Genomic DNA, 23699 nt, shown 5'->3' with positions numbered 1-23699 from the left:
CACAGTCTCTGCTAAGTGAACAACAGTTCAGAAAAGCTCCTACTGACACAAAGCCTACCTGAGATCAATTTACTGCCTAGAAGCAGGAGCACCTGATCCTATAAACCAGAGCCAGCTCAGAGAAGGTAGTAGTTTAAGAGGGCTGGTCTTCAATTCACAGAAAAAAATGCAACAATTTAAAAGACATCCGATTATTACTGCTTCTCCGCCTTTTGGCTAAGACCAAGTGTAAAATACATTAGATTATCAATAAAAGACTGACTGGTAGGAGACAGTCTAAGGCAAGTCAAAGATCAATTAAACAGCCACTTCAATGTCCTAATTTTACTTTTGCACAGCTAATTTTTTAATCTGTCATTTACATGCATTTACCTTTATATTTGGAGTGTAGAGATTTCGTAAAGATGCCAATGCCATGGAAAGGCCTTCTGTGCTGTAGGAGATCCAGAGACCTTGGAGGATAGAGGAGGACACGCCAACTTTTTTACTCAAACCCTGAAAGAGAAATCAAGTCAATTATTAGCCCAGCTCAAGAGGACCGTCGGTAGTGAGTTAGTGGCCTTTAGGTTTGTTGTACTAATAAATGAGAGTAGAGTCTTGCCTTAACAATGTCCATGGCCAGCAAAACCAATCTACTCATGGGGATAAAGACTAGTCCTGTGGCAACAAGCTAACTTAAATGGTCTCTATCTTAGCAGTCTCTGGCAACAAATCTACTGATTACCCCTCTTTTCTGTTATGCTGGATGTAATTCTTTCCCCACATCTTTTCTGACAAAGATAATGCAGTGTGGTCACTGATTTCCATCTCATTTTCTTCCTGGGCATTTGGGAAAAGATGTTTCCCAGCTTCCTTTATGGTTAGGTGGGCCATTTGACTGAATTCTGGCCGGTGAAGTATGGGCAGAAATAGTATGTTGCATCCAGGCTTGGCCCCAATCCCCCCCACCCCCCCACTTTCTATTGCTTCTCTTGACTGCGGGCTGGAAGATCCAGCGGAGGAGTGTGAGGCCCTAGACTATTTCAGAACTACTACATGGAGGGAGCCTGCCTAATAATCTTCCCTGAACTGCAATGTGAGAGAGAAAAAACCGTTCTCAAATCACTGAGATCCTACAGGTTTGTTATAGCAGCTAGCACCCCTCACCGTGACTAACACACCCTGAAGTGATCACATCTGTTCATCCCTACAAAAACAACATAGGTTTGATTGCCATCAGCAATAAATTTTCTCTAGTATGACTGAATAGGTCCCACGCATGTACTAATGTTTGCCCCCTTCACCTGGCTTCTGCAAAAGGAAGTCAGAATAATTTTGAAAATTTCTGGATAGTCATATATTCTCTGGCAATCATTTTTACTCTTCTGCCTATATCTGGGTGAAGAGAGTTAAAGCAGGAAATCCTGAGGAAAGGAAGATACTAACAATGAAGATTGGCACCTAATAAGTGGATCTGGGGAGGTATTCTCTTAAAAAACTTAAGCTACTTTTGCCTGCTTTGTTCCTTGAAATGCAGGTTGTTTTTGCCTAGAAGACCTGCATATGTCCAAAACAGCAATTCATGGCCAATCTTATTTTATTTATAATCCTGCCCCTATTCCCCAGTCCCCATGACTGAATTATTTTGAAGCAAATTCCAAACATCTTTTAAGTTACTATATAACTATTTCAGTAAATGCCTCAACAAAGATAAGGGCTCTATTTAAATTTTTATTTGAGAGAGAAAGTGAGAGAATGGTAGAGAGCGCAGGTGGGAAAGACGCATAGAGGGAGGGAAGGAAGGAGGCAGGGAGGGAGGGAGGGGGAGAGAGAGAGAGAGAGAGAGAGAGAGAGAGAGAGAGAGAGAGAATATATCTCAAGCAGGTTCTATGCTCAGCACAGAGCCCGATGCAGGGCTTGATACCACAACCCTGGGGATCATGACCTGAACTGAAATCAAGAGGGATGCTTAACCGACTGAACTACCCAGGTGTCCTGATAAAGGCTCTTTTTAAAACAAAGCTCAACATAATTATCATATCTAAAATTAACATGGACTCTATAATATCAAATATCCAGTGTTCAGATTTCCCTGACTGCCTCAAACAAAGAAATAATTTATTTTGGTCTGAATTGTGATCCATAAAAGGTCCATATGCTATAAGTGATTTTAAAACACTTTAAAAATATAAATAAAAAATTAGATATTCTTCTATTAATTTTATTTATTTAATGAAATTTATTGTCAAATTGGTTTCACCCAACACCCAGTGCTCATCCCAACAGGTGCCCTCCTCAATGCCCATCACCCACTTTCCCTTCCCCCCACCCCCATCAACCCTCAGTTTGTTCTCAGTATTTTAAGAGTCTCTTATGGTTTGCTTCCTTCCCTCTCTGTAACTTCCCCTGCCCCTCCCCTTCCCCCGGTCTTCTGTTGAGTTTCTTAGAATCCACATATGAGTGAAAACATACGGTATCTGTCTTTCTCTACCTGACTTATTTCACTTAGCATAACACTCTCCAGTTCCATCCATGTTGCTACAAATGGCCAGATTTCATTCTTTCTCATTGCCAAGTAGTATTCCATTGTATACATAAACCACATCTTTATCTATTCGTCAGTTGATGGACATTTAGGCTCTTTCCATAATTTGGCTATTGTTGAAAAGTGCTGCTATAAACATTGGTGTACAAGTGCCCCTATGCATCAGCACTCCTGTATCCCTTGGGTAAATTCCTAGCAGTGCTATTGCTGGGTCATAGGGTAGATCTATTTTCAATTTTTTGAGGAACCTCCACACTGTTTTCCAGAGTGGCTGCACCAATTTGCATTCCCACCAACAGTGCAAGAGGGTTCCCGTTTCTCCACATCCTCTCCAGCATCTATAGTCTCCTGATTTGTTCATTTTAGCCCCCTCTGACTGGCGTGAGGTGATATCTCAGTGTGGTTTTGATTTGTATTTCCCTGATGAGGAGTGATGTTGAGCCTCTTTTCATGTGCCTGTTGGCCATCTAGATGTTTTCTTTAGAAAAGTGTCTATTCGTGTCTTCTGCCCATTTCTTCGAAACTGGATTATTTGTTTTTCGGGTGTGGAGTTTGGGGAGTTCTTTATAGATTTTGGATACTAGCCCTTTATCCGATATGTCATTTGCAAATATCTTTTCCCATTCCATTGGTTGCCTTTTAGTTTTGTTGATTGTTTCCTTTGCAGTGCAGAAGCTTTTTATCTTGATGAGGTCCCAATAGTTCATTTTTGCTTTTAATTCCCTTGCCTTTGGAGATGTGTCACGTAAGAAATTGCTGCAGCTGAGGTCAGAGAGGGTTTTTCCTGCTTTCTCCTCTAGGTTTTTATGGTTTCTTGTCTCACATACAAGTCTTTCATCCACTTTGAGTTTATCTTTGTGAATGGTGTAAGAAAGTGGTCTAGTTTCATTCTTCTGCATGTTTCTGTACAGTTCTCCCAGCACCATTGGTTAAAGAGACTGTCTTTTTTCCACTGAATTTTCTTTCCTGCTTTGTCAAAGATTAGTTGGCCATACATTTGTGGGTCCAATTCTGGAGTCACTATTCTATTCCATTGGTCTATGTGTCTGTTTTTGTGCCGATACCATGCTGTCTTGGTGATTACAGCTTTGTAGTAGAGGCTAAAGTCTGGGATTATGATGCCTCCCACTTTGGTCTTCTTCTTCAATATTACTTTGGCTATTCAGGGCCTTTTGTGGTCCCATACAAATTTTAGGATTGCTTGTTCTAGCTTTGAGAAGAATGCTGATGCAATTTTGATTGGGATTGCACTGAATGTGTAGATTGCTTTGGGTAGTATTGACATTTTAACAATATTTATTCTCCCAATCCATGAGCACAGAATGTTTTTCCATTTCTTTGTATCTTCTTCAATTTCCTTCATAAGCTTTCTATAGTTTTCAGCATACAGATCTTTTACATCTTTGGTTAGGTTTATTCCTAGGTATTTTATGCTTCTTGGTGCAATTGTGAATGGGATCAGTTTCTTTATTTGTCTTTCTGTTGCTTCACTATTAGTGTATAAGAACGCAACTGATTTCTGTATATTAATTTTGTATCCTGCGACTTTGCTGAATTCATGCATCAGTTCTAGCAGACTTTTGGTGGAGTCTATTGGGTTTTCCATGTGTAGTATCATGTCATCTGCAAAAAGTGAAAGTTTGACTTTATCTTTGCCAACTTTGATGCCTTTGATTTCCTTTTGTTGTCTGATTGCTGATGGTAGAACTTCCAACACTATGTTAAACAGCAGTGAAAGTGGACATCCCTGTCGTGTTCCTGATCTCAGGGGGAAAGCTCTCAGTTCTTCCCCATTGAGGATGATATTAGCTGTGGGCTTTTCATAAATGGCTTTTATGATGTTTAAGTATGTTCCTTCTATCCCAACTTTCTTGAGGGTTTTTATTAGGAAAGGATGCTGAATTTTGTCAAATGCTTTTTGTGCATTGGTTGACAGGATCATACGGTTCTTATCTTTTCTTTTATTAATGTGATGTATCACATTAATTGATTTGTGAATACTGAACCAGCCCTGCAGCCCAGGAGTGAATCCCACTTGATCATGGTGAATAATTCTTTTTATATGCTGTTGATTTCGATTTGCTAGTATTTTGTTGAGAATTTTTGCATCCATATTCATCAGGGATATTGGCCAGTAGTTCTCTTTTTTTGCTGGGTCTCTGTCTGGTTTAGGAATCAAAGTAATGCTGGCTTCATAGAATGAGTCTGGAAGTTTTCCTTCCCTTTCAATTTCTTCACTGGTTATGGGTCTGTTCAAATTTTCTATTTCTTCCTGTTTGATTTTTGGAAGTGTGTGGGTGCTTAGGAATTTGTCCATTTCTTCCACGTTGTCCAGTTTGTTGGCAGGTAATTTTTCATAGTATTCCCTGATAATTGCTTGCTTTTCTGAGGGATTGGTTGTAATAATTCCATTTTCATTCATGATTTTATCTATTTGGGTCCTCTCCCTTTTCTTTTTGAGAAGCCTGGCTAGAGGTTTATCAATTTTGTTTATTTTTTCAAAAAACCAACTCTTGGTTTCATTGATCTGCTCTACTGTTTTTTTTTTTTTTAAGATTCTATATTGTTTATTTCTGCTCTGATCTTTATTATTTCTCTTCTTTTGCTGGGTTTGGAGTGTCTTTGTTGTTCTGCTTTTATTTCCTTTAGGTGTACTGTTAGATTTTGTATTTGGGATTTTTCTTGTTTCTTGAGATAGGCCTGGATTGCAATGTATTTTCCTCTCAGGACTGCCTTTGCTGCATCCCAAAGGGTTTGGATTGTTGTGTTTTCATTTTCATTTGTTTCCATATATTTTTAAATTTCTTCTCTAATTGCCTGGTTGACTCATTCATTCTTTAGTAGGATGTTCTTTAACCCCCATGCTTTTGGAGGTTTTCCAGACTTTTTCCTGTGGTTGATTTCAAGTTTCATAGTATTGTAGTCTGAAAGTGTGCATGGTATGATCTCAATTCTTGTACACTTATTAAGGGCTGTTTTGTGACCCAGTATGTGATCTATCTTGGAGAATGTTCCATGTGCACTTGAGAAGAAAGTATATTCTGTTGCTTTGGGATGCAGAGTTCTAAATATATCTGTCAAGTCCATCTGATCCAATATATCATTCAGGGCCTTTGTTTCTTTATTTATTCTTTGTCTATATGTTCTATCCATTGTTGTAAGTGGAGTATTAAAGTCTCCTGCAATTACCACATTCTTACCAATAAGTTTGCTTATGTTTGTGATTAATTGTTTTATATATTTGGGGGCTTCTGAATTTGGTGCATAGACATTTATAATTGTTAGCTCTTCCTGATGGATAGACCCTGTAATTATTATATAATGCCCTTCTTCATCTCGTTACAACCTTTCATTTAAAGTCTAGTTTGTCTGATATAAGTATGCCTACTCCAGCTTTCTTTTGACTTCCAGTAGCAAATGATAGATAGTTCTCCATTCCCTCACTTTCAATCTGAAGGTGTCCTCAGGTCTAAAATGAGTCTCTTGTAGACAGAAAATAGATGGGTCTTGTTTTTTTTTTTTTTTTTTTTTTAATCCATTCTGATACCCTATGTCTTTTGGTTGGAGCATTTAGTCCATTTACATTCAGTGTTATTACTGAAAGAAACGGGTTTAGAGTCATTGTGGTATCTGTAGGTTTCATGCTTGTAGTGGTGTCTCTGGTACTTTGTGGTCCTTGCAACATTTCACTCACAGAGTCTCCCCTTAGGGTCTCTTGTAGGGCTGGTTTAGTGGTGATGAATTCCTTCAGTTTTTGTGTGTTTGGGAAAACCTTCATCTCTCTTCCTATTCTGAATGACAGACTTTCTGGGTAAAGGATTCTTGGCTGCATATGTTTTTCTGTTCATCACATTGAAGGTTTCCTGCCATTCCTTTCTGTCCTGCCAAGTTTCAGTAGATAGGTCTGCGACTACCCTTATGTGTCTACCTTTGTATGTTAAGGCCCGTTTATCCCTAGCTGCTTTCAGAATTCTCTCCTTATCCTTGTATCTTGCCAGTTTCACTATGATATGTTGTGCAGAAGATTGATTCAAGTTATGTTCTCTGTGTCTCTTGGATTTCAATGCCTGTTTCCTTCCCCAGATCAGGGAAGTTCTCAGCTATGATTTGTTCAAATACACCTTCAGACCCTTTCTCTCTTCTTCTTCTGGAATTCCTATGATATGGATATTGTTCCATTTGATTGCATCACTTAGTTCTCTAATTCTCCCCTTGTACTCCTGGATTTTTTTCTCTTTTTCTCAGCTTCCAGTTTTTCCATAATTTTATCTTCTAATTCACCTATACTCTCTTCTGCCTCTTCAATCCACGCTGTAGCCACCTCCATTTTATTTTGCACCTCATTTTTGCATTTTTTAATTCATCATGACCATTTTTTACTCCCTTGATCTCTGTAGCAATAGATTCTCTGCTGTCCTCTATGCTTTTTTCAAGCCCAGCGATTGATTTTATGATTATTATTCTAAATTCTTGTTCCGTTATATTGCTTAAATTGGTTTTGGTCCATTTGTTAGCTGTAGCTACTTCCTGGAATTTCTTTTGAGGAGAATTCTTCTGTTTTGTCATTTTGGCTAGTTTTCTGTCCCTTATGTGTTTTAAAAGCTTGTTGTATGCTCTGCACCTGTGAGCACTGCTATATTAAAGGAGGGTCATACACTGTCCAGCCTCGCCCTTCAGAAGGTGTTTTTTTTGGGGGGATTGTTACTTGCTCTCTGTTGTTGTGACTTTGGTTATTTTATGACCCTACTTGTAGTAATATTTTGGACCCTCCACCAGATGTGCTTTGATTTGTTCTTTGGAGTAGCCCTATAAAGGAAAACAGATAGACAAACAGGAGACAAAAACACGCAAGCACACAAACAAATAACACAAACAAACAAAAACAAAAATCTAAAGGCTAAAAACAAAAAGCCCAAAAGCTGTTTGTAAAGAAGACTGTAAGTAAAGAAGAGGATAGAGGCAGTGCTGATAGAAGAGCACATACAAAGAGAGAAATGAGAGGAGTGGGGGGTGGGGAGAAAAAATAAACATTGATTAGGCAGAGAGACTAAAAGGCTTAATCCAGAGAGAGAGAGAAAGGAAAATAAAGAAGGAGGTGGGGAAAATGAAACGAAGATAAAGTTACCCAGACAGAGAAACTATATGGCTTGGTTATATGAGAGAGAGAGAAAGGAGGTATAAAACATGTATCAAGACAATGGATTAAATATGTTTGTTTAGACAGACTAATAACCAGAGTAACCAGCCAGGGGAAGGAAGAGATAAGGAGGAGAAATGGGGAGAGGGGGAGAATATATCTATATATCCAGAATTGACCTAGGGTTAATCCAGGCAACGCTGCATCGCTTGTCAGGAGGAGCTGTCCGCAGGGTCTGTGCCCCTTGGGTGGACACGCAGTTACCCAGTGCAAGGGGGCGTGGTTTGGCATATTCTGAACCCACCTCCACTATGGGCCCTGGGAGTGATCCCTGAGGCCCCGCCTTGGTGGTGGTGGTGGTGGTGGTGGTGGTGGGGCGGTAATGATAACCCCCCAGTCTCTTTTCCACGGAGCCGGACCGGTGGACTCAGTTTCAATCAGCTTCACTGTGCCATGGGCGCAGATGGGGCGGTCCTTCTCACTCCACCAACTCCCCTGACCCTGCGCTTGGCTAGGATTCAAAGTCCCGCTCCGTGCGCTGTGGCACTGTGGGCCTCCCAGTGCGGCGATATGTAGTCCTGGCTGGCTTTGTCTGTGCCACAGCACTTCAGGGAGGAACGCCTTCTCCCACTGTGGACTGAGCCGCCGCCCTCACCCTCACCCTCACCTCGAGCCACTGGGGTGGCGGACGCAGGCAGCCTTTGTCTTTTCCCACAGCACTCTAGGGAAATGGCGGCCTTATCCTCCCGCAGGCTGCGCCCTTGGCCCAGCCACCGTGCCTGGGGGTGGCGGACGCAGGCAGGTTCTGTACTATCGCGCAGCCCTCCAGGGAGGGAGCCACTTTCTCCAGCTGCGGACCGAGACCCTGACCTATACCCGCACCCAGGCCTGGCTCCCCTCTTCTCCCCAGGTGCTCGAACAGGGAGCTGGCCCCAGTCCGAAGAAAGCCCCGCAGTTAGAGATGGGATGCCTGTCAGTCTCAGTCCGAGGTCTTTCTCCTGTCCAAATAGGGTCCTGCACTTCTCTAGCCTTCCCTTTGTGTCTCTGCAGAAGAGGGTCTCTCCCCTTCGTTCCCACGCGGCCTTTTTTTAATCTCCCCCAGTTCACGGTTACCCACCTATCTTTTTTCCCAGCTTTCCTATTTTCTTCATAGTAGATTCAGTCTCTTTTCCTCCCAGGCTCTGGTGTTCAAAGTCCTTTGGCTTCTACACTTCTTTGTTTGAGAGGCAGGGGAAGTATGGATTCCCTAAGACCTGACTGTAGATGGCAGAGGCATGTGTCTGTCTTTGTGTTTCCTGTCTAACCCTGCCAAAGGGGATGTCCCAGGCTGAGACTCTGGGTTCACCTGCGTGGGTCTGCACGGGTCTCCTTCTATTAATTTTTTAAACAAAATATCGTGGACATATTCCACACATGTACTCACGCTTTTGCCTCATTCTCTTAAAAAAATTTTTTTTCATGTTTATTCTTTTTTGAGAGAGAGAGACAGAGTGTGAGTGGGGGAGGGGTAGAGAGAGAGGAAGACACAGAATCCGAAGCAGGCTCCAGGCCCTGAGCTGTCAGTACAGAGCCCAACGCAGGGCTCGAACCCACAAACTGTGAGATCATGACTGAGTCGAAGTCGGATGCTCAACGAACTGAGCCACCCAGATGTCCCTGCCTCATTCTATTTTAAGAGAGACATAGTAGTCCATTATATGGATGTATCATAAATATAATTTACTTAAGTCACGCCCCTAGAGATGGGTATTTAGGTATTCTGTTTTTTTCCTTACTATTAGAACTATGTTTCAAAGGTCATCTCTGTACATAGATCTTTATACACTCGTGCAAGTGTATCTGTAGGATGTATCTCTCGAAGTGGATGCTTTTTTATTTTGTGCCATTGTATCAGGGCTTTGTCGATGTGGCTGGACTGTGTCTAAACACCCAATGTGAAATTGACAATTTGACAAAACGAGGAAGGATGATGCTAACTACATCTACTCTTTTTGTCTACCCTATCCTAATGATAAATAATGGACAAGAGGGTGAGTCAGAAAGGCTGGGTAAAATCCTGGCATAGAAGATCTTTGGGTTCCCAAAAGCATACTCCCACGCTGGAAGGCTGAAACAGAATCCAGTTTTAAACCTTTATACCACACAGGAATTATTCCCACTTTTATCCTCCTCCACTATTTGAAAATGGCTGCTAAATTTCTACATCATCCACATCCTCTCCGGCCTTGAGGAGTTGAACTCCGTTGTGAATCTCTCCGCCAGTATCCACTTGGCACAGCAAGTGGGGTGCTCTGAAAAGAGTAGCAAGGACTGACACATTTTCCGATTGCTCATTATTACTTTAGGGCTTCTTTCATTTGTGCTACCAGCAGGGACATCAATTGCAATCTCTCTTATTTGGCTAACCAGTTCATATGCAAACAAATAAACTGAGGCAAACACATTGTTAAGTAGTTATGATTATTTTCACATATGAGATTCACTATTTGGAAATTTCATATGAGAAACATATTTCTGGTTCTTTTTGGAATAACTCCAAGTGCTACTCATTCAGTGTTGGAGTCCAGGCAAGTTAGGGTCTAGAGCTCACCTCCAATGTAGATCCTGGAAAACCAGGAAATTTAGCTCTGATTCCCTCTCTGGGCCTCAGTCTCCTGTGAACCTCACCAAGATCTTTTGAAGAACAGCACACTATATTAACCAATTATACAGAAATATCATTAGAAATTAATATTTGTATCCCTCTTAGGATCCCTTGTAGGGCTGGTTTAGCGGTGATGGATAAAGAAACTGCGGTTTATATACACAATGGAGTACTACGTGGCAATGAGAAAGAAATGAGAAATGAAATATGGCCCTTTGTAGCAACGTGGATGGAACTGGAGAGTGTTATGCTAAGTGAAATAAGCCATAAAGAGAAAGACAGATACCGTATGTTTTCACTCTTATGTGGATCCTGAGAAACTTAACAGAAGACCATGGGGGAGGGGAAGGGAAAAAAAAAAAGGTTAGAGAGGGAGGGAGCCAAAATGTAAGAGACTCTTAAAAACTGAGAACAAACTGAGGGTTGATGGGGAGTGGGAGGGAGGGGAAGGGGGTGATGGGAATTGAGGAGGGCACTTGTTGGAATGAGCACTGGGTGTTGTATGGAAACCAGTTTGACAATAAATTTCATATTAAAAAAAAAAGAAATTAATACTTGTAGTCCAAGAGAGGAAACAATGGAAGACAAGCTCTATATATTATGATTGAAGGAAAAAAAGGAAGGGAATCCAACATTTATTCAGTATCTACTATGTGTCAGGTTCTGTGCTAGGGCTTTTTTATATATTATCTCTTTTAATCTAATCTCCATGACAGTCCTATGAAGTAGAATTTACTACTATTTTTATATAGGAGGAAACAACCCAGAGCGGGCTAAGTAATTTGCCCAAAGTCATACAACTATTAAAAAGTGGAGCTGGAATTAGAAGCCAAGTCCTTTTAACTCTAAAGTTCATGTTCCTTCCATTATACTACGTTAAACCTGGGCCAGGACTTCAGTTCTGAATTTTTAGCTGGCAGAGTAGCGACTAGAATAAGCAAAGTGGCTGATTGCTGGCTTTTTCCATTACCTTTAATTCCGAACCATTCTCTACCCTTGAGCCTCTTCTCCCAAAGTTGTCCTTTTTTTTTTTTTTCTTAATGTTTGTTTATTTTTGAGAGAGATAGCATGAGCTGGGGAGGGGCAGAGAGACAGGGGGACAGAGGATCCGAAGTAGGCTCTGTGTTGTCAGTGGACAGCCCAACACGGGGCTAGAACCCACGAATTGTGAGATCATGACCTGAGCCAAAATCAAGAGTCAGACGCTCAACCGACTGAGCCATGTAGGCGCCCCCCAAATTGTCCTTTTTTATGCTACACAATCTGATCTATTCCTGTGGTCTTACTCTTATGACTTCAACTAAGCATTATTTCTTTACCAAATTTAAAGCAAAACTTATTTAAAGCAAAACTTATTTAAAGCAAAACTATGGCAATGACCTGTAACAACTTTCTCTTAAACATGGATTTAAATGAGATTCCTTAAATATGTTCACTGAATCCATAGAATATCATGAAGATTATTTTACAGAAGATTATTGCTAGACTAGTGTTTATTCAAGTCACACGGCAATTCTACTTTTGCACAAGGTCTCTGGCATCAGAGGGAGTTTGAAAAATACTGTATTTAGTATCTCAGAAAGATACAGCAACTCACTCCTCTGCTCAGGGCCTGTAAGTTTGGGTTTAGTTTTCTTGAATGTAAATTGCTTCTTTTTTCTTTGTGATATGCAGGACAGTTTCATTAAAAAGGCACCAAAGGAATTTTAAATGAGAATGCCTAAGATGTTTAGAGAAAAGCTGGATGTTCCCAAAATGCCAAGTTAAATTTTTTTGCTCAAGGGGTCTTGGGTATACTTCTACTTCTGGTAATGGTGGATGCAAACTTATTCCTGCTAAGGACAACTAGGAAAGGCTGTACAAAATTCAAAAATTATCCTCATTAAAGAAATGGGAAGAATAACGTATTGGAGAAGAATTACTAGACCAAGTAAGGATAGGAAGGAGCCCAGGAGAGCAGTTGAGAGCTACTTTTCTCCTCGATGTGTCTGCCAGTTCTGCAGAGTTAGTTAGGAGTACTTTTGATAGCTTTGGGATTTTTAGGGCAGGGCAGTGAAATTCTTCTGTATGACACAGAAATGGTGAATACATAGTAGGCATTTGGCAAAATCCACAGAAGCATATAATACAGTTAAACCCTAATATAAACTACAGACTTCAGTTAATAATAATGCATCAATATAGGTTCATCGATTATAACAGTGTACCCACACCACTGTAACATGTTAATAATACGGAAAACTGTGGTGGGGGAGTGAGTGTATGGAAATTCTCTGTATCTTCTGTAAACCTAAAATTGCTCTAAGAAACAAGGTTTATTTAAAAAAAAAAAAAAAAGCCTGGGTTCTATCCGAGAACAATGAATGATAATCTCTGGGAGTAAAGCTCAGATGTGTGTGTGTGTGTGTGTGTGTGTGTGTGTGTGTGTGTGTGTGTGTTTAAAGTTCCCCAGGAGAATCTAATGGACAGCCAAAGTTGAAAGTCTATCTATCTAGACCTATAGATAAATCTTGAATATACAAAGTCAAGTGACAAAAAGTTACAGAAATACATGAAAGAGTATGATTCTGTTTATGTCAAGTTAAAAAAAATGAAATAATGCTGTATATTGCTTCTGAATACATATCTATGTTGGAAAAGTACAAAATATGGATAAGAAGAACACATGTGAACTTTAGGGTACAAATGATATTTGAAAAGGGAGAGAAATGGGGTAAAGGAGACTCCTACATTTTCATTTCTCAAAAATAAAGAAAAAGATTTGAAGAAAACATGGAAAAATCTTAACACTTAATATGATAGATAGTACTTGATTATTTAGTTTTCTGTGCTTTCTGATATGTTTGAATTATAGTAAAAATTTTATAAGGGGAGAACAGGGATATCTCCTCCTTGGAGACAAGAGAAAGGGAGGTAAGAACTGATGATACTACAGATTGATTTTTTGGCGAGAGGAGAATAGTTAAGGGCACTCACACTCAATGGCTAGGATTTCTTCAGTGACTCGTAAGTCAGGCTGTGTGGGGAGTTAGTTGACTTGATTAAGGGTCAGACGAGAAGGAAATGGGTAGGGGAACTGAGTAAGAATAGACGTTGGTAAATGAACTTCAATGAAATGGTCCAGTAAATGGGCCACAAGATAGCACCGGGGGTCCCAGTGAGGTTGAAGTAAATACACAGTAAATAAGCTTGAAATACAGATTTGGAGTATTAGCATTGCTTGTGCCATGGACTTGCTCTACTGATTTCTTCTGCTTGGTGGGTTGACTCTTTGCTTCTATGAGGTACAGGAGGAAAGAGTTTCAGTTTAGTTAAATTCAACTTGATAAAGGTGACAGGCAGGATCCCATTATCAGGTAGGATGTAGCCAAAAATAACCTATAGTTAAATTATGAACTCATGGATTCTTAAAGAGAACTTTAGGTTCAAGTAACTAGAAAAGTGTTTCTTTAGTATCTGTGACTATTGCTCAGGCAACAAGGGATCTCTCTCTGTCAGAGATGGAAGGTAATGTAGTCCTTTCCTCAAATCTTTGTTAGGGTCTAAATTTGTACCACTGCCTAGCAGCTGCTCAGTAGTTTTGAATACTTCAAGAAAACAGGGAAAGGATAAAGAAATTACAGCAATCTCATTTTAGGGATCTTAGTTATGGCTCAGGTATCTTAAGATTGTGGCAAAAACTAACGTAGGGGCTCATGCAATGAGGTTCCTTAAGGAGAATTATTTACAAATATATCATCAGTGATCCACTTGTAGATATTGAAGCATCTCAAATAAATAAATCATTATTGTTCTTATCTGACCATCCATGTGGCCATGTCTGGTTATAAGAAAAGGATCCTGGGAAACAAACAGGATGGTGCCTTTCATTGTGGAGAAGGGGTGGGCAAACTATGGCCTGGCGCTAAACCCAGCCTTTTACCAGTTTTTATAAATCGTGTTTTACTGGAATATGATCATATCTATTTATACATGCATTGTCTCTGGCTGTTTGTGAATTACAAATGGCAGAGTTAAGTGGTTTCAACAGAGATCATATGGACTGCAAAGCCGTATTTGCTGATCACTGCTATAAAGGATGCTAGGTAACCTCTGAAGCAAAAAGGTAATATTACCATCTAGAATTTATACAATTATTAAGTCTTACTATCAGGAAAAGAGATTATTACCAATAATTTTGATCATACAACCTTAGATATATGTCTGGTACTTTGCATTTTATAATGTACCTTTTTTTTTTATATATCTTATATCTATGATCCTTAAAACAATCCTGAGGGTTAGATGTTGTTTCACGGATGAGGAAATTGAGATGGCTCAAGTTAAGTGGTAGAGTCTGTACTTGAATCCATGCCTTTTGACTGATGTCAAAGGATCTTTCTTCTACCCACCAGATGCCGACTTACAGCACTTGTGGGGGGCGGCCCCCCAGCCAACAAATCTGTTCTGGTAAGAAATGTTACAGAACTGATCAATTAAAAAAACATTTTAGAGGGCAGCATTTAGGGACCTAATCACTAGAGCACTCTGAAATCCTTCCAGTGACTAGACTCAATCCAACAAAACACCCTGCATTATAAACTAGATTGAAATATCTCTGGCCATAATTCGTAAACAGCCTGGTTTCTTTTCATAGATTAAACAAAAAAGAATCTAAATGGCAATTAGAGGATTATAAAAGAATTGTAAGTGCTCAACATCAGTGGTCATTAGGGAAACACAAATTAAAACTACAGTGAGATAACACTTCACTAAAATGGCTACAATAAAGAAGACAGACAGTACCTAACAAGTACTGGCACAGGCTTGAAAAAATTGGAATCCTCATACATTGTTGGTGGGAATGTAAAACGGTGCAACCACTTTGGAAAACCGACTGGCAATTCCTCAAAACATTAAACAAAGAGTTACTGTATGTCCTAGCAATTCCATTCCTAGGTATATATTGAAGAGAAGTGAAGACACGTCCACGTAAAAACGTGGACACTAATACTGCAAATGTACTAAATGTCATTGAGTTATTACTTTAAAATGGTTAATTTTATTTAAGAAAAATCAAAAAAGGGGAAAATCTGTAAGCTGATGTTCATAGCAACATTATTCACAACAGCCAAAAAATAGACACAACTCAAGTGTCCAACTGGTGAATGGATGAATACAATGTGGTATATCTACAAAACAGAGTATTTGGCAATCAAAAGGAATCACGTGCTGATACATGCTACAACATGGATGAACCTTGAAAACATGCTAAATGAAAGGAGCCTGACACAGAACACCACATACTGTATGATTCCATTTATATAAAATGTCCAGAAAAGTCAAATCTATAGAGAGAAAGTAGACTGATGGCTGCCAGGAAGTATGGGGAGTACCTTTAAGTGGGCATGAGGTTTATTTTTAGGGTGATGGAAACGTACTAATGGTGGTGACAGCCACACAACTCTGTAAATACACTAAAAGTCACTCATTTGTACACTTAAATCGGTTACTTTTACAGTATATGAATTATATACCTCAATAAAGCTGTTAAAAACAAAAAGAATGAAAAGGGCTTCCTTGCCAGCCAAATATCGAGAATTACAGACCTACAACCTCATATTTTTAAGGTAGTTAATGACATTATATGTAATTTTTCATGAACAAAGATAAAACAAAGGGAATTTAAAATATATTGGAAAGAAATATAAATCGGACTATATGTCACTGCTGACTGGAAGTTCTACTGGTTATAACCATAGAGTCTGTATTTGACTTTTCATGACCCTCAACTGACGGGGACTGAAAAATCTAGGTGTCTGGGAGAAGCTAAAGTGTATCAACAGGGAGCTGGGGCGCCTGGGTGGCTTAGCCGGTTGAGCGTCTGACTTCAGCTCAGGTCATGATCTCGCAGTCCATGGGTTCGAGCCCTGCGTCGGGTTCTGTGCTGACAGCTCAGAGCCTGGAGCCTGTTTCAGATTCTGTGTCTCCCTCTTTCTCTGACCCTCCCCTGTTCATGCTCTCTCTCTGTCTCAAAAATAAATAAATGTTAAAAAAAATTTAAAAAAAAACCAGGGAGCACTGTGCATTTAAAGGACCCTGAAAAGTGCGCCATCAGGAAAGCCATAGTGCGAGTCTACATTCTTCAGCCCACGGTCATGTCATCACCATATGGTGCACACCCGAGTATTTATGGCCTGAATCACACATGGAGCCAGTCTTATCTCAGGCAACCATGTTGTCTGCAGCAACGTAAGATAAAACTGTGTCAATGATAGGAGTGCAGGGTTTAAATGTAGGTTTCCATGTATTGGATATAATCATACTAGGTCAAAGACACTTCATACCATTTATCTGTTAATGTGGTGTTTATTTTATACAGAAAAGACAGGAATCAACTTCTCTGCATCTGATCTGAAGCAGATGGTGACGCTAAATGCTAAAGTGTTTTAAAGGGGGTAATGCTGAATACTTAATGTTACTTTCCTATCTAACTGAAGGATAATGATCTCAGAGTTTGCAAAAGGAGCAGACCCTTTCTGGTCCACTTGAAGTTGGAATGAGACACCTTGCTTGTTATTTTAGTCTCACTCTGCTCCCGCTAAGTAAGGTCACTGGGTACAGTCATTTTTGGTACAGTGATTTGTTAGATACGACAATTATGATTCAAATAAAGGACGTGTCACTGTGGGTTTCACTTCTATATGTCTGATGAACAGGCTTCTCTGGCTGTGCGCTTATATACTGGGAAGAATTTGCTAGGCTCTTGGAGTTGCCCTTAATGCCATTTTCTCTCTGAAGAGCACTGTTTTATCTTTAATAGTATCCCTTGGGGGAAGTCCAACACAGAGAACTATTTAAGATACTAGTATTTCTCAATCCTGAGGCAGGAAGAGCACTCTAAAGAGACTGTGGGGATTGGAGGTAGCAGATGCAATGGCAAACTGTGGGCTAGAAACACCAGGAGAGCAAATTTCTTTCTTGACTTTTGTACTTTATCCCACAACTGTTACTTAGACTATAAGTTCCTTGAAACTAGGGACTAGTATCTTTTTTGCTTTTGTATCTCTAGGACCTAGGACAATGCCCAGGTAAGTGCTGAGGAAACACCCGAACACACGCATACACAAATGGACAAATTCTGTGCCCTCTTCTGGGTCCTCCATTCCAGCCTTGTGGATGTTGAGAGAGGGAAGCGGATGCTATAGAGTTCTTAAATGTTGTGAAACTACTGAGGGAACAACTGGGATTGTAATTTGAATGGTGAACAGAGGAGGTAGCCCAAAGAAAGGTTAATGCTGGCTCCAGATAAACATTTTGAAAATCATAGCACCCAGAATATGAAAAAAAATCTTCATAAAACAATTACAAGAAAACTGAAAGAATAACTGCTCTCAGCGATTTTTTCTTTCTTTTTTTTTTTTAAGGCATTGTGAAAATCTGCAACTGATTGCTATAGGACATGGTAGGTCATATATAGAGTACACATATGCATGTGTATATGGCTCTTACCTAAATGATTATACATGTACATGTCCCAAAAAGCCTAGCAATCGGCTAAACTGGGAGAAGACAAATGTCATTCTCTTCCCAAAGGTCTCTGGAGGAACAGGCCATAAATTTTAGGAGATGGAACAGCTTTACAACAAGCAGGGACTATAAGAAAATGACTAGCTTCACACACACAGTGTTAAGGAAAGCCTGCTGGTGATGGAAAGAGAAAATCCTTCAACTTTTGTAATTACCTTAAAAATGTGTGCTTTGAGGATGTGATGTCCCAGCTCTATAGTCTGCTGTCGGTTTAGTTTTCCTTCTTGGCGGGAAAACCAGAAAGCAAGTAATGTGTGACCACTCCTGCAAAGAAAAAGAGACTCATTTTAGAATTTTAATGCTCCAGTTCTGTGTTGGTGGGGGACTGTTCAGGTCTAGCCATACCTCCAGGGAAACTCTGTCTCATTCCACCAGTTCCTTAGGGAACAGCACCTGATGCTGGGCAAATAATGGCTATTGAAAGGTTCCTCACTTTTACCAGTCCTTTACCCAGATCACATGTGTGAATACCACAAAATGTCATTTCTAGTTGGCTTGCACCCATCCCACACACAGATGGCATTAAAAGATTCATTTTTATTTTCTGTCTCTGTGAACTCCTCTTATTTTACCCGTGCTTTAAAATGTCAGTGCTCCTCAGGATCTCCTTTCCGGTCCTAGTCTGTCCTCTCTCCATTAGCTCATCCATCCTGAGAGCCTTCACCACCACCTGTATCTTTTTCTCAATCTAGATTTCCCAGACTTATTCCAATCAATATACATCCAACTGTCTACTGGATTTCTCCACCTGGAGGTCCTGCAGTATCTTAAGCTCAACATGTCCCCAATGGATTAACCACCTCTTGTCCAAGTGAAGTTGTCTTTGATCCGCCTCTACCTTTCCCCCAGCCGAGAAAGGGCAGTACTTTCTTTTTGGTACAAGGCTTATAGACTGTATATCTCTCTCGTACAGTATCTAGCACAGTATTTCTTGCTCTCTCCTCTACTTGACCGTAGGTTTCCTAACAGCATCCATTCCCCCCATCACCTTGCTAATGGGTCCCTAATCTCTTAAGAGAAAACCCTCTTTTCTGCCTCTGCATGTTGTCTTATCAGCCCATGATACCAGAACTGCCATGGCTCTCTTGCAATCATGTGGGCATCTGGTCAGAGGACAAAGATAACAGAAGGGCTAAGCTGAGAGAATTACAGAAAAATAGAGCATAAGCCCTGACTGTATGACAATCAGAAGCTGCCTAAAGCTTGGACTTGTTATATGAAGTAATACATTTATTTGTTCAATCCATTTGAGTTGGAATTTTCTATTTCTTCTAGCTCAAAGCATCCTAATGATATATTCCTTTAAGTGTCAATGTATGTGTGTATGTGTGTGTGTGCGTGTATTCATATTTATGACTGAAATTCTGAGTTATTTATATTCGCTGGAGTGCCTAACACAGTGTATTGCATGTACAAAATTTTCACTTTTTTAACATTTATTTATTTTTGAGACAGAGAGAGACAGAGCATGAACGGGGGAGGGGCAGAGAGAGAGGGAGACACAGAATCAGAAGCAGGCTCCAGGCTCTGAGCCATCAGCCCAGAGCCCGACGCGGGGCTCGAACTCACGGACCGCGAGATTGCGACCTGAGCCGATGTTGGACGCTCAACCGACTGAGCCACCCAGGCGCCCCCAAAATTTTCACTCTTATGTGGATCCTGAGAAACTTAACAGAAGACTGTGGGGGAGGGGAAGGAGAAAAAAAAGTTAGAGGGGGAGAGAGCCAAACCATAGGAGACTCTTAAAAACTGAGAACAAACTGACGGTTGGTGGGGGGTAGGAGGGAGGGGAGGGTGGGTGGTGGGCATTGAGGAGGGTACCTGTTGGGATGAGCACTGGGTGTTGTATGGTAACCAATTTGACAATAAATTTCATATTAAAAAAAATTCTCAATACAATTTTTTGGAAGCAAAGCACATCTTTGGGATGTGCCTTCTTGCCACATTTGCTCTGGCCTGTGGGAGCCGTGGACACTTAGAACTGTCTCTCTTCACCCCCACCAGGTTACTGGTTAGTAGAATTCTTTATGCCACTGGTAACAAAACTCTTCTATTCCTTTCACTTGGAGTATCATAGAAGAGGGAAATTAAATCATTATCTCAGCTTCAAGCCTAATAAATTAACCAAAAAGAAGGAAACAGCAAGTAAATTTTCATTGATGATGCTTCCCTGAGAAGTGGCCCAAATATCTACTGGATGGTTTTCTCTTGTGTTGAACGTTGGCTACTCTGCCAGGTTTAACATTTGGAGAGACCTCATACTAAGTCTGAAAAACAAATGCATTTTTAATTTCTTCTTTGATTTTTTTTAAGCTTCAGTAAAGAATCTCAATAATAGGGTATGGGCTAACTCCCATCTTACAGACGAATCATTATCGAGAGATTTCATTCCAAAAAGACTTTAAAAAGAACTTTTACCATGTTCTAACCTTGAACTTCAAGAATTTCTGAATTCTAGTGGATACCGTGCCAACTTACTTGACTGGATAAGATTAACCATAACAGAAAGGAAGTTATTTAGTTAAAAGAGTGTCTCAGAGAAGTGTAGCCTGCATGGAATCATCAGTATCATCTGTAGGTATGAGCTCAGATTGTTTCACATTCACAAAACCTGGAAATTGCTACTGAACTTTTATTTATCCTTAGAAAGCCCAATTTAGTTGGTAGGCTATTTTAATAGGGTACAGGTTAAGTGAGAATGACATGAAACATTTATAAAGAGCCCTATCTCAAGTTCTCAAAACCCTATCCAGTTATTAACATTGAAATTACTGCAGCCTCTCTGGTGTAAGAATTATTACTTTGACTCATCCGTAGACTCATCTACATAGTACTAGGACCCTTGAATACAGGCCTCTGACCTACTCCCGATGCTTCAGGCCATTAATGAGAAACCATGCCCATCAGGGGTAAGATTAAAAAAAAAAACAACTCACATCTGAGAAGGAAACGGATTAGACACAGAATCGACATTGCCCTCGTGCTTTAATTTTACTACCATAACTGAGAAATCCTGGTAAGATGTTTGCATTAGTATGCATTTCAGCTAGCTAGAGATGACAATGCTTCCTTTTGCTGTTATTGATCTGGCATCGAGGAGAACCAGCAAGCAATACAGGTCAAGGAAAGGATGAAGGTGACAACGGTAATTCGTTTCTTTTTTGACACAAGCATATCACATTATTCACAAAAATGGTTCTGAACAGTTCACTGGACACAGAGTTTATAGTGTTCAGGACACGAAGGATAATAGCAATTTATATTATATGCTGGCATTTCCATTTATCCCTTACTGTTCTGATAAGGTGTGGTGCCACTGGCTAACCTACCGTCTGAATGTGTTACACTACATATGTCTGTGTTTATTGCTATTTTTCTAATTATTTGTTCACTCTCAAACCTTACTCCTTTTGACTCCTAGCCTCACCATTCTCTAAGATCACCAGCGGCCTCTTCATTGGTTGCCTTTTAGCCTTTGAGTTTTGTCTTTTTCTTTTTTCCCCCTCCAGCATCAGGCCCTATTAACTACCTCCCCTGGAACTCTCTTCTGACATCTGTGACACCACCCTGACACTTCAGCTCCCATTTCCTTCCATGATGTAACTTCTCTGCTTTATTTTCCATTTCCTCTTATATCATAGGTCTCCTGGCTCCAGCTCTCACTGCAGTGAGATCTCCAGCACAGACATATTGTTTTGCTTCTCTAACTGCCTGCTGGATCCTTCTACCTTCAAATGATAATTCAAATGACCTGTCATATGACATTATTTGGAGTTGAAGCTTTCCCTCAAATCCAAATCCCTTTAAGATTTATTTTTTAATATACTGCCAATCACTCACACATAAAATCTAGCAGGTGTTTTCTCCTCTCTTTATACTTTCTCTCTTGGACAATTGCAAGAGCCTCATTCTTCCCACTGCCTGCTCCTTGGCCCATGCCAATAATCTTACAGTGCAGAAACCTGGTAAAAATGCTGCACAAAATTCTTCAGTGGATTTATACTTCCTCCTAGACAGAATCTAAACTCCTTAGCATGGTATTCATGGTATAACATGGTATAACTTGTCCCACATCTATTTCTCTGTTTTTACCTCCTTACCTTGTGCCTCTAATTTCAGACAGAGGAAATTATTTTAGGGTTTCAAATGTACTTTCCCTCCGCCTGGAATTCCCTTCCCTGTTTAGTTCATCAGGCCAACTATTTCTCCTTCCTGAAGTCTCAGTTCACAGCATCTCCTCTGTGAAGTCTTCCCTGGTCCCACCAGATGCCCCAGGGGCTCTTCCCTTAGAGTCTTGTTGGTACACACCTCCATCACACTGCTGCAGCACGCTGTCTGCATGCCAGTCTTCCTGCGAGACTGTATGGAGGCTGGAAGCCGTGTTGTCTCCAATATGTACTCTTAGGTAATAGGAACACATATTTAAAGAAGATTGAATTCGTAATACTGTGAAGTTGCACACTACCTTGTGGTTTTAAAAATACTTTAATGCTTTCTTAGATTCTCACAAACACCTAGGACTAAATATTACTCCTAATATTATGGTGGAAGACTGAGACTTGGCAAGACTGAAGGACAGCTCCCAGCTCACAATGCTGGGATATAAAAGAGCTGGGATGAGAACCCAGGGTTTTCTGAAACCTAGTTCTGTTAGCACACTGACGAGATTAGCAACTTGGTTTTCATTCGTGTGAAAAACGGGCATATTTGTGTGAAGAAGTCAACCAATGTAAAGAGCAATGTATTCATTTGTACGGTATAAACTCTGAATCCTTAACATAATTAAAATCAACAATTAATTTTGACATTTTTTGATTGGCATTTTGGGAGAGACTAGCTACGAAATAGAGGGAGCTCTCATCAGTGTGACATGATTTTATGCACGACTGAACACAACTGCGTTTTCCCTCTACAATTAAAGATGATGCTAATCAAAGTCAACTTTATGTGGGTTCAAATGTGGTGATAAAGACCAAATGGAGGGGGGGCAGTGGTGAAGGCAGTAGAATGATTTCCACATAGCTTATATAACAAGGTCACCTTGTGATTCAAAGTTCCATTGCAGATTTCCCTGTCTGAATTCACAGTGCTGCCTCTTCATCTGTGAAACAAAATTAAAATAGACCTATGTTCAAATCCTAGTTCTGCCACTTGGAAAAGCTTTGCAACCTTGGAAAAACTACATAACCTCTCTGTAAGAAGGGAACGGTGTTAACTACCTCTCAGGACTGTGGCAAGAATTAAGTGAGCTATATTAAGTGAAATGTGTTCTATATTTCTTTTACATTCTCCATAAGTAGCACAGTGCCACACCAAAGGAATGAATATTAACCACACATGACTTTAAACATATTGGAAGATGACTGTGCTCAAACAGAGCTTTCATCTTTAATGTGTGCAGCAGGGTGAAATGTGAGACCTTATCCTTAACCTCAATCCTTACCCCTCCATGCCTTGACCTCAATAGCTTCACAGCCAAAAGATAAATCCACAGATTAGGGAACAATCAGTGGGTATGGGTGCCATACACTGTTAGTCAATGCAGGAAAACTTGGTAGTATAATTTTAGGCAGAGTGGGGGGATAAGGACAGAGCTAAATAGTTCCTAAGAAAGTAAGTAAAAGTTAAGCTAACAGGACGAATAGAAATTTCTCATGTAGACCAGAGGTTTTTCAGGAGGATGTTAAACCATATATTCACGATGGATTTGCTTTTAGGTATTTTAGCGGAGAACCAATCACAGGTAAGAGTTGAAGATTCTTCCCCCAGCACTGTTGCCTCTCCTCTATCCTGGATGTTTATGTTCTGACAAAGGTACAGAAGGT

The 23699-nt window shown here is 40.2% G+C and overlaps 1 protein-coding gene across 9 annotated transcripts in view; it reads right to left on the bottom strand.

Annotated features, from left to right (window-relative positions):
- TANC2 (tetratricopeptide repeat, ankyrin repeat and coiled-coil containing 2) overlaps window positions 1-23699 on the bottom strand; it is a 371370-nt gene that overhangs the window by 35805 nt on the left and 311866 nt on the right. For all 9 annotated transcript variants that reach the window (XM_040452033.1, XM_040452035.1, XM_040452036.1 and 6 more), the window contains 2 exons: window positions 18030-18138; window positions 373-495 (listed from right to left, as the gene is read on the bottom strand). In XM_040452033.1, the coding sequence (XP_040307967.1) occupies window positions 373-495; window positions 18030-18138 (232 nt within the window). The remainder of the gene's footprint in view (window positions 1-372; window positions 496-18029; window positions 18139-23699) is intronic.

Source organism: Herpailurus yagouaroundi, unplaced genomic scaffold (genome assembly GCF_014898765.1).
Source record: "Herpailurus yagouaroundi ecotype Mexico unplaced genomic scaffold, PumYag 206, whole genome shotgun sequence".
Classification (NCBI taxonomy): domain Eukaryota; kingdom Metazoa; phylum Chordata; class Mammalia; order Carnivora; family Felidae; genus Herpailurus; species Herpailurus yagouaroundi.
The sequence above is the reverse complement of the archived record's forward strand: the minus strand, read 5'-3'. Positions and strand labels throughout refer to the sequence as shown.